The sequence below is a fragment of the Aptenodytes forsteri genome, unplaced genomic scaffold, assembly GCF_000699145.1.
Source record: "Aptenodytes forsteri isolate BGI_AS27 unplaced genomic scaffold, ASM69914v1 Scaffold92, whole genome shotgun sequence".
NCBI lineage: Eukaryota > Metazoa > Chordata > Aves > Sphenisciformes > Spheniscidae > Aptenodytes > Aptenodytes forsteri.
In genome coordinates this window covers 6247088-6264586 of record NW_008794581.1, presented here as the reverse complement: position 1 = coordinate 6264586, position 17499 = coordinate 6247088, and the positions used below count along the sequence as shown (strand labels likewise).

The following is a 17499-nucleotide window of genomic DNA, read 5'->3' as shown; positions in this document are numbered from 1 at the left end:
ATGGAACACCTCTCCTATGAAGAAAGGCTGACAGCTGGGGTTGTTCAGCCTGGAGAAAAGAAGGCTCCAGGGAGACCTTACTGCAGCCTTTCAATACTTAAAGGGGGCTTATAAGAAAGATGGGGACATACTTTTAATAGGGCCTGTAGAGATAGGACAAGGGGTAATGGTTTTAAACTAAAATAGGGTAGATTTTTTACACTGAGGGTGGTGAAACACTGGAACAGATTGCCCAGAGAGGTGGTAGATGCCCCATCCCTGGAAAGACGGGGCTCTGAGCAACCTGATCTAGTTGAAGATATCCCTGCTCATTGCAGAGGGGGTGGACTAGATGACCTTTAAAGGTCCCTTCCAACCCAAACCACTCTATGACTAAGAGTGAAGACAATGACATGTAGTCATCTTTTAAAAGATGTTACATTTTAAGGAAGGAAGAATGTTTTACATACTTTAATTCATAGAAAGTTCTTATCATCTCACAAAAAAGTTTTATTAATTTTCTCTGTGGGGTAGATTCAACTAAGATTACTAAACCCATTGAGCTGTGTATTTTAACAATCCTAAAACTCACAGACTTTCCAGTCAGACCATGGAAAGGGGCAGGAAGGAAGAAAGGACTGTTGTTGAAAGGACTTTCCAGACTATTTTGCTTATTTAGAAAGCAAAGTGATTGACCCGAGGACCAGGTTTCCCAGAATGATGTAAAAGCACAGTCTTTTTGCAACATCCAATGACCTTCAAGAGTACAATTATTACAACATATCAATCAACAAGCCTGTTAGCCCACCTGTCCTGACACTACCTCCTTTTCTTAGAAGTTGAGCTTGATACCCTCACAGAAACTTAGTAATAATTAAGGATTATTAACCGCTATAAGCAAGGACATTGAGTATGCATCTCTCAAGCATCCTTACTCAACAGTTATGGTCAAAAAAGTCATCACGTCAAAACAGCTATCAGCATCTTCAGTACTGACCTTGCAACTGGTGCAATCAAGGAAAGGAGAGCACAAGAAAAAGCGTGGTCACTGCCTAAAAGTTTACAACTTAATATATGAACAGTTACAATTAGATAGCACTAAAACAGAGAGGTGTTTTTGAGTGTAATGTTACAGTAATAACTTTTACTAATATAGACAAGTATCACCATGCTTCACATGAGAAGTCAATTTTCAAGAAGTTAGTGAACAGAAACAGGTGGGTGGGTGGAGCATAGGTTTATTTAAGATGACTAAAAAGCAATGCATAATACCTAAAAAGAAAAAAAAAATGGTGTATCAGTGTCCACTAGGAAAAATGAAGGGATAAAGTGTACAGCAGTAGAAAACAACATCTAAATGGGAAGTGATCTGAAGTCTTTGTTTCACATGTTAGGCAGACTCCATGTGTTCTTTCATCCTTGGCCAAGAATCTGACCTTCTATTGTCATGACAAAAATTTTATTCTCAGAAAGCTACTTTTTGGCAAATTTTTCATAGCACCTCGTTCCGTCTGTGTGGCAAAATGAACAGCTACATCCTGCACAACTGAAGAAATTATCTTCTTCACACAGTGTTTATTAAAGCAAGTGGAAAACTGAGTCATTCATGCTTTTCATACATTTTTTTTTTTTTTTACAATATATGTTTTCCCTCAGAGGTAACAAACGTATCTTGAGGGCTTCATTAGCTTGGTTTCGATTTTAGTTTGCAGGACGACAGCCTGGAGGAAGGGGAGAGAAGCTGAATCAAATAAATGACGAAGCAATTGCTCCTGACATTTCTCTAGCAGACATTTCCTAAATGGACCTCCTCTTGTTACTGTTCTCCATGTCAGTAAGGTAGTATCTGCATAACAGATTCTAGGCCAAAGATAAGGTAAAAAAAACACATCAGGAAAGCAAATACCCTACTTGTGCATTTGAATGTTGCATTACTCACCTGTTTGTTTCCCATTTCAGCTCTCCTGTTATTCCTCCCTTCCAAGCCTGCTGCAGCATGTCTGCTAGGCAGAGTCACAACAGTTTTTGTGATGGAGAGTTTCTTAGGCACCTGAGGTGTCACTGGAAAAACAATTTTAATGGAAACAATACCTTGAAAAACCATTCACAGGGATATTTGTCAAGTACTTTTCAGAATAGCACTGATTTCGTAGTAGCAATACTCTAAAAGCAGATCTGACACACTAAGTGGGACAATGCAAATACCGACATTTGAACCAGTCACCCTGCTTTCCTTTTGTCAGTGAAGAGAAAGAGACATTTCTACAGCACTATTCATCTTATCCTAAAAGAGACATCTAAAAAAGGTCAGATTGATCATTTCCATTAAAAGAGTGCCTGTTTACTACTGCAGCTCATATCTAGCCTTAGATTTGTTGACTGGTTACACAGGATCCCACCCCATAGGAGATCAATATCTGATTTCCCAGAACCATACAGGCTTTCACCACTGCTAGTAGAGACAGCATGCAGGACTTTCTGTTCTAGAAACTGAAGCAGGGAAGACTTCACCTTGTTTTAGAACCTGAGTTTCCTAGAGCTGGGCATGTATTATTGAATAGCTCTGCTATTCTGCTTAGCAGAAGATAGAATTACACTTTCTGACCAACAGCCATAGCATTGTAGGAACACATCCTGAACACTAAACAGCATCTTTTATTTGCTCTCTAAAGATTTTAATTATTAATCAAGAAATGAGCCTTGTTTAGTTCCCTAGATCTTCCAGGAAGCTCTTCTTGTACCTGCAGCATGTAAACCCTTCCCCACTTTCCCCTAGCACTGCTGGAAGTGGGAGTCAGTGAGTTCAAAGGCTCATTTAACCCTTCCTCAGCTCCCTCTGTTGACGGAGAGAAACAGCCTCCCCTAGAGTCAGTTCTTCTCCAGACCAAGTCAGAGTACTGCAAGTTTGATCTGTGCTCTGAATGGCCCTCAGATAAGTCTCTCCCTAAGGTGAGTTGAGTGTGAGCGTCCCTTGGCCACTGTCCCTTTGTCAATACCTGAAGCCTTACGCATTGGAGGAGAGACAATAACACAAGGCAGGCTTCTCCTTCAGTGAGCGTACACTATACCACAGCTGTGTATAAGGCAAAGGAGAAGCAGAAGGAAGGGGAGAGGCCTGTATGAATTCTCCTGCTCTCCTGTCAGTTATCGTTAACCATTCCAGCTATGAAGGTGCAGCAACAAACCCTGTGCATTGTTACAGCCCAGTGCAACTTATCCCCAGTCCAATACAGCCTCCATCATAGAATAAAAAAGACTGGTCTGCAACAGGCATTGCTTGGCTGGGGATGAAACTTTCTTTTCTCCCTTTCCTTTCACCCCTCCTTGATGTCAGCTGTCTGTATGACCTGCTGTCCTAGGCTGTCTGCACACTGGTAACAGGAACCTTGGGCCCAGCTTTCCTCTCATGGCAGCACTGTACTCCTGCTGAGAGGATGCTGGCCCTGAGCTTGCTCTGCCTGTGAAGGTCTGCACAGGCTGCTGCTGCAGCACACTGCCATATCCAGAGCCCCTGACAACTGGGACACGGGGGAATACCAGCCCACACCTTACACTAATTCCCCATACCAGGTTATTTCAGAAGTCCCTCCATGAGGCCATCCTCTATACAAAAATGTGCCTTTGCACCTTGTCTGACCTGGAGCATTGCCAGGTGTGCTGATGAGCTGCGGCCCCCCGGAGGCACAAAGAGCGGTCACACAGCAGGCCCTGTGTGGCTCTTCCGCGCCGCCTCTTGCGTGCAGCTGCTGCCATCTTGTGACAATAGGGCTGCTCGCTACCGGAGCCCTGGCCGCCAGCTTCCTCTTAATGGAACTCTTAAACCTGGAGTACGTGGTCCTTTCTGAGTCTGGGACCTGCACAAGTGAAAGGAGACAAAACACCACAATAAGTCATGACTTAATATCACTCTGTCCCTTCAACACTGTTTAAAGTTTTCCTCCGCCACGCCGTGTGGGCTCAGCCCACCTCAGAGCAGCAGGCCATGGAAATGGATGTTGGGCTGAGGATGGCTCCAGCAGTCAGTCACCTGGGTGGAGAAAAGGGGGGGGCGGGGGGAACAGAAAGAAACAAATGCTTCTGGTCAGAGAAGTACCCCTGAATCAACTGCCACATAGAAAGACTGTGGCAGAGAAGAAAACTAAATTGGTGTCATTCATGCACTTAGGCTACAGCACTGGCCTTTGAAAGACACAAGGCATCTTCAGACATTTAGCGTAGGATCCTGGGTCTGGTCTTTCCTGAGAGATGGGCATTTGGGCAAACCCATGGGCTCTCTGAAACCAGGCTCGTTTTCTGATCTTCACCCAAAGAAGAACTTAGCTCACTTCTGATTTCTGAATCTTCTCACCAGTGCTGTGGCTTGCTCATGTTATTATTTTGTATGTTATCTTACACTTTTTAATACATTAAGGTATAGTAAACAAAGAGTAAATGACGGATTTATGTGTCTTACTTTCAAATTCATTCATAGAGCAATTTGTGTCAGAAAAACATAAAACATAAAAATGTATCAAAATTTGAAATGTAAGAACCTAGCTAATATTGAACACAAAATCTTGTTTTTCAGGTAGTTTTGAAGCAATGTTTTAGGGAAAACAGTGAAAGTAACAACAGTAAGGAAGCACAGCAAGTAGAATAGGCTTCTGGATCATTATTAGGTACTCCAGTAAATATTTATAACATATTGTCTTGGGGTTTTTTTTATTTATTTCTGAAATAATATTAGATGAAAATTACAAGCTGTTGAGACGTAACTTAGACACCACGATTTTGCATGGATTTTCTGAAATCCAACACATTCAAACTTGCTTTTAAAGTCAGCATTAGTCACCTGTGTTTGCTTATTGAGTACAAGTTCACTTCAGTACAGAAGTCTGTGCCTTTTCTGCCCCCCACCACTGAAACACCCCGCTCACAGGCCTCACTGCCAGGCAGAGATCAAGCCTCACATGTCCTCAGATCACAGGAAACACCCAAACAAATACTGAAATTTCACAGTGTTTCCCAAGCATCTGTTACGTAGAACTGTGTGAAACTCTCTATATAGTCTTGTTAAGCAAAATGAACATGGACCTTAGCTAGAGATTATAGAAATGGTTGAACATACTACTATGATATTGTACAAATCAAGGATAGTTGAGGTAATATCAAAGTCACTGAAAAGCAACAGACCCCTAGATTCCAGGTTTTACCTTCAGAAAGTCCTGTTCTATTTTCATCCTTTAAAATGTAGTCTCTAAGTGCAGCAAAAAATCAGAGTGATAAGAAAAACAACTGAGACAGAAATCACTCTTGAATGGTGGTTTGGACTAGGAGGAAAAGAAAGTTAGCAGAGACTGACAAGCAACATGGGCTGAAAGACAAGTAATAGCTTAGAAAAGCCCAAGAACAGAAACATGAGGAGGACAAAACAAAATCCTGAAGCTGAGAGGAAGAGAGGGACTAGCAAATGGACAGAAAGAAAGAGAGAAGAACTGAGCAAGGGAAGACATGAAAAAAGACAGAGAAAATACTGTTTTTTCCGTAACTGAGTTGTAACCGCTACCTGTTAATGTACCTTCAGAAACCAAGAGCAACAGGCAAATATCTTTAAAATACCAAACAATAAAATGAAGACAGATAAGACACCAGACTTGTGTGGCTCTAAATTTCAGACTGTCTTTCACAATTGCCTCAGCAAAACACCACTGGAGCTGCCTGGCTTAGAGCTGAGATTCTCAGCTAACTTGTTCTTCTCTCGTGCAGACCTTCCATCTTCTCGTCTCAACCCAGCTAATTGCAAGTTAGCCAGTAGCAATAAAAACAACAACCTGTTTTCCATCATCAGCCACCCCTCCCATTACAAAAAAAAATTACAAAAAAACCCATTTTATTTTCTTCCCTTATGCCAGCCTATAAACAAGGAGTTTTTCTCTGCCCCATGTGCTGTAAAAGAGTTTTACAAACAAAGCTGCCGGTGATCCCACAGCAGCTGTTGACAGGCAGGACAGAGGCTGTGAACTGGATGGCTTCTGCCATATTGCCCTCCTACCTAAACAGCTGGCCCCAAACTGCTTCTCCAGATCTGTCTGACAGCATAGGTGCCTGCTGCTGAACAACTCTGCCAGGGACACTTGAGGGGCCCAGGGGATGTGTGAGAGCTGCACTACAGACCCACAAAAGAAGCCCCTCTCAAGACAGTGTGCAAACTCTGGAGTATCCCACACAGGCCAGTTAACAGAGCAGTCAGCATCCTTAGGTGATGGGAACACACTTTTCATTCATTTCTTTTTTTTCCCAGCCAGAGATATTTCTGTACTTCACCCAAGAGCTCTGAAGCCCAGCAGAGGCACTGTGAAATGAAACAGCCACTTCTGCAACAGGGACAAAATGAGCAGCTTGTTCTTTCTAGTCCAAGCTGCGAGTTTCATATTTCAGCTCCTCCTTCACATTCCAGGCCTGCCCAGGCTTCTCTCCAAAGATTTCAAAAATGGAGCCTCTCACAACTACTTATCCGCTGAAATACTCAATGCCCAAAGCCAGGGTCTTTGTTGTTTTTCTGTCGATGGTTTTGTGTACTGCCATTCTCTGCCTGCTGCAGCTGAGATTTTTTAAACCTAAAATCAAAGATTTTTATTCTTTTGAAGTCAAGGATTCACGAGGAAGGATCATTTCCTTGGAGAAGTACAGAGGGAAAGTAAGTTACAACTTCATTATATCTTTGTCTTGAATCTTCACTGAAAAACAGGTTTCCATTTGTAGGTTAACAAAAAGTTTGGTTATGGGAATTTTCGGCAGAGATTTGTGCTAAATTTGTGTTCTTCAAACAGTAAGCTGAAGAGAAATTTATTTTATCTAGGCCTGCTCCAGGAATTAAGATCTAATAAATCAAGAAAAATGGGTTTTCATATTCTTTACTGTATATCAGTGTAGCCTAACAATACAACTTGTGCATTTTAATCTTGGTTAAGAATGGTAGCATGTTGTGTTGAATTCTGGAAGCTGATCTAGTAAATATGATTTTATTGCCTGTCCTAAATATGATTTTTAACATGCTTATATTTAAACAAAGCTGTAAGTTTAAGTTTATCCATTTATTGGATTTTTAAAACAGGTTGTCTGAAAGTAAATATCTTAATCTGCTATCATCCTTATCTGTTTAATGAAATTTTGATCAGACAGATTAAATTTAGCCTTCAGGCAGGAACGATCGTGGTAGTGGGAGATGCTGTTTTAAGACATAATTGTAATCTCTATGCCATCTCTAGGTTTTTTTCTTACTATTATAACTTTATTTCTCTGAAGGCAACTTTGGTTGTAAACGTGGCCAGTTACTGCCAACACACTGACAAAAATTACATCGCACTGCAAGAACTACACAGAGAGTTTGGTCCCTCCCACTTCACTGTGCTGGCTTTTCCCTGCAACCAGTTCGGAGAATCAGAGCCTAGTTCAAGCCAGGAAATAGAATCTTTTGCCAAAGGAAACTATGGAGTAACCTTCCCTGTTTTCCACAAAATCAAGATCCTAGGATCAGAAGCAGAGCCCGCCTTTAAATTTCTAATAGGTAACTGTTTTCTTTTATATATCAAGCTGCCTGTAACCATGGTATTCTCCCTAAATTCCAGTCTGGGTTTGTTTGTCAGGAAACATCATAGTCTTCATAGTCTATGGAGAGAAACAGGCACTCAGCATACAGTTCATCTCATTTCAATGTGGATATCAAAAATAGGTCAGAAGAGTTGTGCCCTGAAAGCATCCGTTTCTTCCCACTGATTTATAAAAACAGCCTACTGTGACCAGCCCAGCTAGAAACATCCCTTTTGTGGATGTATAAACTTGAGTGCAAACATTCCCACCTACAAAACCCCATTTCAAATTACGTGACTTTTGTTGAAAAACAACTTTTCTTGTGGACAAAAACGGAACTACAGGAGGGGTCTTAAAATTACTGGAAGATTTTACATAAACACATGCAGATGAGAAGATTCCTGTTTTAGCAGAGTCATATCTCTACCTTTATGTAAACTGTATTGTAAAGTAGGATTATATATACTGTAGTTATAGATAATCACTGATTTGCATTAATTTGTCTTGTGAACTTCAGGGCCCAGCCTGCAAAACCCGCTTGCACAAATACTCATGTTACAGTAAGCATTTACTGACTTAGAGTCTCATACTCTCACAAGTGAAATGAAATTCTCTTCAGTTGACCAAAAAGCCCACAGACCCAAAGCCAACTTAAAAAGCCTCTCTGCATTCTCCTGAGCTTTGGCCAGGTCTTTGACCCATGCTAAACACTGATACATGAAAGAAAGGGTAATTAGAACATAACCCTTCTCTATAACATCATTTTAACTAGAAAATAAGGTAGGAGAAGGCCCAAACCTGTATTCCATCTCCCTGCCCCAAGATAGGATCACATTTACCCAAATAGGTACTACATGTTCTTCTCCAGACTATTACAGTATGAGAGACTCCAAAACCTCCCAGTCTATTCCAGTTCTTCACAGCTCCTCTTGTCAGAAAGCTATTTCAACATACAAATGAAATCTTTCTTACACCACTTAAGTCTGTTGCTTCTTCCCATATCCTCTGTGATACCTCTTATGTACTTGAAAATAATCATCATTTAGGAGTCATTTAAGTGGTCACCATTGTCACTGTAACTGTGTTTCTTCCTACCTCCCCTTAGGCATGTCACCAAAGACCCCAGGTAAAGCCTCATTGCTCTGAGTTGCCTGATGCCCACTGAAATTACTGAATGCACTCTGGAGGTGCCTCTCAGTTCATTATAGAGGAGACTAGAGCACATAGGTACCAGCTGGGTGGGATGAATCCAGATTCTAACTACCAGTGTAATCAGTATCAGACATTAATACCTATACAGAAACAGAAAGGCCATATTCACTCAGTTGGTTCTTATTTGACAAGCTGTTCACCCACAAGAAGGAGAAAGATCCTCTGATACTTAAGTATTTTGAAATAAGGTCTTTTCCCACATTCCTCTGCTTCACATGAAATTACTGTGCATCTGCAATTAAAGAAGCACCTGTTTTCTTCATGTAGCTGTTTTGACAATCAGAAGGTTGAACATCTTCATGCTACACCCCCTTGTGGCTGTGACTGCTAGCTACAATTTGTCCAGCACTGTCAGATAGTCTAGTGCAAAAAGAACCCACTGACAGCATAAACATGGTGCCAAGGCCTTTACACAACCGCTTCTTGCCGCTTTCATAGCAGTAAGGCATTTTGTTGGGCCAGTGCAAGGTTTGTGGCCTCACCTTTCCCCAAATAATGTCCAGCTTCCTATGTATTTGTGTGAGTTATTCATACGCATTAATGAACACTGAAAGAATATTCAGAGATGGGGTTATGTTACTTCAAGACTGACCCTAGATACAACAACTCAGCAAAGATATAATTACTAGCTGGGCTGGAGCCTCCGTGACATGAGGTTTACCATACCCATTTGCTTGCCATGGTGTCCCCTTACAGTGATGACATTACAAGTGTAGTCCAATGGCAAAATTCAACCCATTGCTTCCAAGAATCAGTGTAGGGTTCAGCACTGTTCCCCAGTGGACACCTGTTGCCCAGTCAAAATCTCCTGGAGTTTCCTTCTAGTTCTTCTCTCAAAAAGCGATTTCCCTCTAAACCTGTGAGACTCTCCAAGGACAAAGTCGGAGTCAAGAAACTGCTTCTGCCTCCTCTAGGAGCCACATAGTTTCCTGATAGCCCCTTGATCTCAGAAATTATCTTGCCAGGTATTCATGATAGCAAAGGTACCAGTAAGGTTTTGCCTCATGGGACAAAAGGAGCTGAATTAAGCCATCACCAGTATGACTTCCTGCTCCCATTTCACTTCCCCTAAACCGACATAAAACTGGCGATTCCCCAAATGAGTATGCAGCCCTCATATCCTCCTCCCTAGGAAGCAGAGCGTAGTAAGTAGGAACTCTTAAACAGTTTCACAAGAAGGGGAGAGCGTCATTCAATTCCCACTTTTCAGATCATTAACACCAACCAGTAAATCCAGGCCCAGACTACTAGCAAAGAACACAGTGGGATTACTTCAACATAAATAGTTGAAGAATCACTGCAGGGTAATGAAACAATGACAAGTGTAAGTCACTAAAATGATCTGGTGCCATTCTTACAGATTCTTCAAAGAAAGAACCTCGATGGAATTTCTGGAAGTACCTTGTCAGCCCTGAGGGTAAAGTTGTGAAATTCTGGAGACCTGAAGAGCCCGTAGAAAGTATCAAGCCAGAAGTAGCATCATTAATCAGGCAGATTATTATGAAAAAAAGAGAAGACCTCTGAAAAAGCCATTCACACTGTGAATCCATTCAACAGCATGGGTACACAGCCTTACTACATTCCTGGGAAATGCTGCTAGAAGCTAAACCATCAGGTGATTTTACTTCTCTTTGGCGTTAGTATTTTCAGCTACACTATGTCTATTAATGTTGGATTGGCTCCTGCAATGGCCTTGAGAACCACTGAGGTTACTGAGAATGGCAAGGCACTCGGTACCTTACAGGGATGGACCTTCAATTTGCATAAAGTTTCTGAATGTTTCTTTAAATTGCTGACAATAGCTAATTACAGTTGTCACCAGCAGGGAGATAGCTAAAAAGAAGAGGATTTGTTGATAAAATACTCAGTATTTGCACAGAAGAGTTTTGTTTCCCATCTACCAGTAACAAATAGATTGTGATATACCATTAACACATAATTGTCCTGACTGAAAGACATGGGGCCCAGAGGCATCATACCCGAGTTTCTAGAGACAAATGCAACTGAAGATACCAGCTTTGCAATATCTTCTTGAGGAAGATTACTGAATTGTGAAGCTATCAACTTAGTTGTAAAAAACTGTACACAGAAAATAAAATTATTAAAAGAAAAAAAATTGCAAAAATGTTTCCTTGCCTACTTTGTATTTTGATTAATTTTACATTTCACCTTTACAGCAAGACCTTTAACCTCTTTAGCCTTCTCCATACATTTGCACTGCAGTACAGTGCCTCGGCTGTGAGCTCATCTCCTGCTGGACCCCCAGCCTTCTGACCTGGATGAAGGCAGGGCCTGTGTGAATATACATGGCTGCTTACAGCAGGATTCAAGGGGCAACAAAAAACAACAGCCTGGCACTCTAACAGACATCTTTCTGAGACAGTCCAAGACAATGCTCCCCAAGCCATCTACCTCACATCTCTGGAATAAAACAACAGTCTTCAAATAGAGGTAGAAGAAGGGGATGAAGGTTCATGCCTCAAGCCCCGCTCTTCTCACCTTGCAATCTTCCCAATCCTGCATGTAACTACAAACCCATTTCCAGTTCTGTTCCACTGTTCTATTTCAAACTGCCAAGTGTTTTGATTTATCTGTTTGATGAAGGGAGACAGTAAATTGGAATAAGGAACCTCATTCCAACTGTCCAAGTCTTAAAGGAGGGCTGAGAAAATAGAAACAAGAGAAACCAGTGTCTCAGAAGAGTTTTCTATATGAAAAAGGATTGGTAGCAGCAGTGCTGTTCTCTTGTAAGACTAACAGTGACTGAAAATACCTGAAGTGCTTCAAAACATCTTCCAATAAAGATAGCCACTTAACTGTATTAAAAAGGTGAGAAATTCAAAAGCAATTAAAAAGATTTTTTTTTTTTCATTCATCTAAGGAATTCATTGAGAATTTCACAGAAAGTCCCTGAAGGGTAAGGACTAAACAGATTTTAAAAGATTGAGTGATGATACTGATGTGGAGGATTAAACAAAGTCACCCTCAATAATGACAACCATCATTTTTGAAAGGAAGTCAAACCTTATGCACGACAATTTTAGCCACTCTAACTGCCAGAGATCAGTTAAGGTCTATGTAAGGGTCTAGTTAGTCCAAATGTGCCTACTGCTAGTGTTTTAGACCAACCTCTGAGCTGTTTGCCATTAGCCCACAAGATGCCACATCCAATCCGTCAAGACAGTTCCTGTTCTTATGCTGAGGTCCTGTGTTTTACTCCAGTCTCCTCACACATGTACAGTTCCAGCCTTGGGAACATTTAGCGGAACATGTCAGGTGATTTTTGTCACATGTCCCCGCTGCTTTGATGGAACAGGAAGGGAACTGAGATATGGATCCTCTCCCCTCAATGGGAGCAGTCTAGCTTCCACGGAACTAAGTGGCAGGACACAATGTTTTTCCCATAAATGGTGGATGATATCTTTGCTTGAAAACGTACATGACTAAAACATGCATGTCCATTCATGTGCACTGCTATAGATCCCTGCTTTTCTTATCACTCAATAAAAAAGGGTAGGTATAAAGAAATGTTGGGTGCTGTTAGTGGAACACCTGAAAGAAATCTATTTTAGTCCCGGTATTGTCTGAGAGTTACTCAGCATGTGGGAAATTTCACTCAAGTTCTTTAAATACCCTATGAAAGATAAACAGCGCAGTATCATTTTCTAGTTTGGAAGGGATCACGAGGGAAGGGAGAGTGCACACCTTGCTTGTGATTCACTCACTAAAGCTCATACTCTGTTTTTCACAGGATACACTGTAATGTTAAATAACTCAATGCCAGCATTAAGATCAACTATCTTTCCTGGTATTCAGAAATAGCATGGGATATTAGCAAATGAGTGGACAGAATTATTTAACTCACTGCTTCCTGAATTACTTTTACTTCAGATTCCTAGAAAAAGAAAGTTTTGCCTGAGAAAACAGTCACTGAATTTCTTATTTCACCATTTGGTCACAATCCACTACAACCATCTTTGGTAGAAATTTGAATGTAGATACCATTCAGTCCTGAATCTACACAGAGATTGTTTTTCAAAGCTTACTGTTAATTAACATTCCTCCAAAAACTCAGTATGTTTGTATTACTGATTCTTCATGAGACATACCAGCTCTTCCAATGTAATATTTAGGGCAGATCATTGATAAACTAATCACTTCTTTCTTAAAACCAAGTTACCAGTTATCCAGGGTAAAATAAAGCATCTTTAACTGCCAAATCTACACAGACTTGGAAAGGCAAATAAATAAAATGAAAGTTAGAACACTTATACAAGCACGCATTTATCTATAGTAAAAAGCCAACAAAGTACTATGAATACATATTTGTATAAATATCCACTTACAGTTTATGTAGGATATAGCATATAAAAAAATACTAAACTAAAAATGCTATAAACAGATTAAAACCTATTTATTGGATTCTTAAATAACCCCACCAATTTAAAATAAAACTGCCCTCTTAAGAAGGTTAACAGAGTTCAGCCCATGAGTGTTAAAGTTTCTTCAACTCCATTTGAGCATAACCTATTGCATCCTTCATCCTAACGCTTCCTTCATTCCTATTTCATGGTTCCCTCACTCCTTAGGTCTGACATATGCTCATTAACTCCAACAGATACCATTTAACTGTCAGCTCCTCTTTCCAAAAAATTGCCTGGGAGTGCAAATATTCTAAATCCATTTCAGTTGCCAGTTGGACATGTCCCTGTTAATTCATTATGAGAAAATACTTGTTTGCTGAGCCCATGCATCAATGCTCCAGTAAACATTTAGTGGTGTAAGAGAAACATGTTCATATAGAGCCCTGAAACTCTTACTTAATACTTACATAATTTAGTAAATTCTTTAGAAATCAGTTGGATTAGCTGTCTAAGTGTGTCAAACACAGTTACACTTGTTTTTATATCCTACATTCACTCAGTTTGCATAACCTAGCACAGCTCCTTTCAGTCAGGGGAACTAGGCAGGCATTGGGCCCCATACTAGCTAATGATCCAATGAGGTATTTATAATAACAGTGTTTATATTCTTGTCTCAACAGTGATGTGCTAATGTGGCAGTGTAGTCAGTTGCTGGTGTATGAAGAACAGCTAACTAACAATACACTGCCAAATCACCACACACAACACTAGGATCACCGTAATTCTGCAGACCTTCACAAACATTGATGGGATTTCTCTTTCTAGGAGACCTTCACTTTGCAAGGCACATATAGCAGCACCCAGATAAAGCAAATAGTAACAAAGAATTTCTTTAGCATTCTGTAAGTGCCTGAAGTGCCAGGATGAGGATAGACATAATACTCTGTTGCCTGTGGCAGTATGTTTGATAGAAGCTTCCAGTGTAACTTGAATCAAAAGGATCAGTGTGCTTCCAGCCTTTATTCTTCTGAAGTATAATATTATGTCCTATTCAAATTGTGTCTCCTGGATGGTAAGACTATGTGAAGTTGTTTTAACGTATTTAAACATACTTGCTGTTCACAAATTAAGTTATTCTGAGAAGCAAGGGGAGAAGAAAAACTCTGAAGTGGACTTCTCTTTTTTTATAGAATGGAAAGGTAATTATTTTTCAGATATAGCATTCAGGCAGTTAGTGAAAGTGATTTTAAGCCTTTCCAGCATCTAATTACTCAGTTAAAAAAAAAAAAAAACCAACCACCAACTTGCATTTACCAAATATCATTATAAAAGATTTAAAAATCAAACTTTAAAACTCATGTGAAGTTTTTAACTGTTCTTCTTTTGCTTTAAGAAAACTTCCAGAGCTTAAAATTGTTTGAAATGTTTGAATTATTTACCTGTTTCAAGTATTTATAATCTTCCTGTTACCTAGGTCTGCTACCTAAAAGCAGATGAAAACCAGAGTCTAAATGATCCAAAAATTCTCACAATTCTTTTGATAACGGTGGATAACGGAAATACAAGATATCGCTATAATACCAAAAACAAGCCTGACAGTCAAAAAAAGCAATAAACAGGTGGACCCAAAAAATCCTTATACAAAAGTAGTAGCTCTCCATTTTGATGATTAAGGTATGTGGAAAAGGATAGCAACTGCATGTTAGCTGATGTCAGAATTTCAACCAGCTAACATACACTGCCATCCCATCACACACAGATGCCCCACCTGCATTCCTGGAAATTAGAACCCTAGCACTTTCCAAAGGAACCGCCTTTAAACAGCAATGAGCTGGCCTTGCAGCAGGTGACAGTGCAGTAGTGACTACTACATTCAGATACAGCAGCCAGCTGTACACTGACTGCCTACCAGACACAGAGTCCATGCAGAGTGAGATGTCTCATAAAACAACATGCCTGGAAACATCTCTTATTTTCTACGTAAATTCAGCATTGCTCACCTGTTTTGAGGTTCATGTTTCATATATGTATATATACAAGTTCAAGCAGAAAATACTGTCATGAAATAAATGGCACAGATAAGTTTCTGATTCAGCAAGACCTGAATTAAAGTAACAGTATAAAACCTATGTGGTTTGGTTGGATTATGACTAGAATCAGATCCAACTGTCCAAAAGGAACTGGATAGTGTTGCAAACAGTTTCTTGCCTTAGCTGTACGAGCACCAGTATAGTATGTTATCTCCACAAATTAATTAGTATCATACACACTTACTTCAGTCCTTTTCTCCCTTGGACATCTGTTTACAGTCACTGTTGGAACCTGGCCCTTAGTCTAGATGAGCCCAGAGTCTAACTCAGTATAGTCAATTTTAGGTTATTTTGAAATTAGAATTATCATTGGTTACTCCATAGTGCAACTTAACTTTAGGTGATGAGCCACGCTGTACCTCCATTTACAGCCATGTAATGGAGGATGCATAAAGATCCCAAGATTCAAGCTTATGGATTTAGGTAAAATTTTACCTCCATCCAGCCTGCAACATCCATTTTGATGGAAAGTCCTTTGAAGTCACGCTGGAAAGCAGCCACTGAGTTAGACACTTTGTATAAATGTCAGTGAGTACCAAATCTGAAGCCTTCCTTTTGCTTCTTAAGAACTGGTCTTAAATCACTCAAAAATAAACGTCAACTCAATACAAAACACTAAAATTAGTTAGTTAGTGTTTGCTAACTAGCGTTTAGTAAACACTAAAACATTTACTTGCCTGAGTGCTGGTGTTAGCAGCCACAGAAAAGCATTGGCTAATTGACTTCTGCTTATTCCATAGCAAGAGAAGGCCACCTCCAAGTTCTCCACGATGCTTTTGAATGAAACAATATGGAGTGCAGCTAGCAGCTGTTGACACATCAGAGAGAACAGCCAGCTAACACGCACTGCCAGACAGTTACATTCTGTTGAGTTTTGGCCAGTAGCTCCCCCTCACCCCCTAACCAAATTTTCTTCTCCTAGAGCCCAGTCATTGCTCAATTTAGCAACATGGCTTTTCCCATGCTGTCACTTACATAAAATATTTATGTTGGAGCAACATTCTCAGCATGCTGGTGGCTACATTTCTGTACTGTCATTGTACGTAAGGGCACTGCTTATCTCCTGCTTCAGTATTTTCAGTATGGTCAATTCCTTTTACGCCTTCACCTCCCACTCCACCACTTAGTGTATTGCAGCCTCACCAGGTTTTGTGATCTATGTCAACTCCTTAAGGCACAAGCTGCCTGTATTTTGCCTCTTGCTTACTGTCAAGCATATTGTCAATTAATAGGTTTTCCACCTATGTTCCTACTGTATATGCGAGTTCTTCATTGTCCCTTTTACCTTTACCACCCTCTAAATGCGGACGAGTCAGCTTGCAGTGCCAATAAAAAGACAGCTCTGTAAATCCATACAACCACTTCAATCAGGTCAAGTAACTTTTGCTTTTAAACAGCAAGCAGTCCCTCTGGTGCCAAAGGAGAGAAGCCCACAGGTGGTTTTGATTCCTCCCCTCAACAAATGTCACTTTGCCATAACTTGTGTTTTTCTAACATTTCAGATGCTACAGTTAAGAAAGTGTGATAAGGATTAACAGGAAAGGAAAAAAAAAAATATAATTTGTTTTTTCAAAATCACTTATTTTCGAGAGTTTCGTCCTCTCCCTCCCCCAGAAATGTAAAGAGGGGAACTCTTCAGTGCAGTGCATACAGAGGAGTGTGAATGTCTGTGCCTGCCCTTACCTTAGCCGCTTTCTGTAGGCTTTGCTCTCTGCCCCGCTTCAGGTCTTTTCCAAGTGTTCTCATCACTTTCTCCTTGAAAGAAACACAGAGGCACAACACTTAACAAATGTGTGGCTCAGTTTCTTCACCCTAAACCACCCTCCACCCAGCCTTGCTGCTTGCAGGACTTCGCTAGGAGTCACGGCCCTTGGGACAAGGCAGGGCCACCGGACGGGAAGGTGTCTGCCAGGCCAGCTCCTCAGCCGCGACCCTCCCCAGAGCAGCGACAGCCCCCCACGTCCCCACAGGGCACCGTTACCCATAGCAAATCCTCATCCCTCCTGCTCATCCTCCGGGCGTTTTTTTCCAATTTCCGCTCCATCTCCGCCGGGGCTTGCCGAACCCCCCTCCGCCTCAGGCGACGTGACCTGACCTCGAGGTGGGTCCCTGCGGGCGAGACGGCCCATAAAGGGGTAAACGGATGCGCAGGGCGGGTGTGTGGAAGGCAGCCTGCACGCACGGCAACCGACGGAGAAGGCAACTTACAGCCCAGCCAGCCCTCGGGGTGCCGCTTCCTGCTGCACGGGAGGCGGTGCCGGTGCCTCCGCCGCACACCCCGCACC

At 41.1% G+C, this 17499-nt stretch overlaps 2 protein-coding genes across 3 annotated transcripts in view; one reads left to right on the top strand and one right to left on the bottom strand.

Annotated features, from left to right (window-relative positions):
- Window positions 1-5997, bottom strand: part of CDC20B (cell division cycle 20B) — a 23187-nt gene extending 17190 nt beyond the window's left edge. Inside the window, exons 1-3 of the mRNA XM_019470254.1 lie at window positions 5926-5997; window positions 3617-3833; window positions 1919-2040 (exon numbers count right to left, since the gene is read on the bottom strand). Of these exons, the coding sequence (XP_019325799.1) occupies window positions 1919-2040; window positions 3617-3833; window positions 5926-5997 (411 nt within the window). The remainder of the gene's footprint in view (window positions 1-1918; window positions 2041-3616; window positions 3834-5925) is intronic.
- Window positions 5998-6429: 432 nt separating this feature from the next.
- GPX8 (glutathione peroxidase 8 (putative)) lies at window positions 6430-10864 on the top strand. Of its 2 annotated transcripts, XM_009272523.2 has the most exons (3): window positions 6442-6655; window positions 7264-7525; window positions 10121-10864. In XM_009272523.2, the coding sequence occupies exons 1-3, from the start codon at window positions 6449-6451 to the stop codon at window positions 10282-10284; spliced, it is 633 nt and encodes a 210-aa protein (XP_009270798.1). In that variant the 5' UTR covers window positions 6442-6448; the 3' UTR covers window positions 10285-10864. The 2 variants fall into 2 exon arrangements, with proteins under 2 accessions (XP_019325801.1, XP_009270798.1); XM_019470256.1 differs by lacking the exon at window positions 7264-7525 and having other exon boundaries at window positions 6430-6655; window positions 10121-10270.
- Window positions 10865-17499: the final 6635 nt, after the last annotated feature.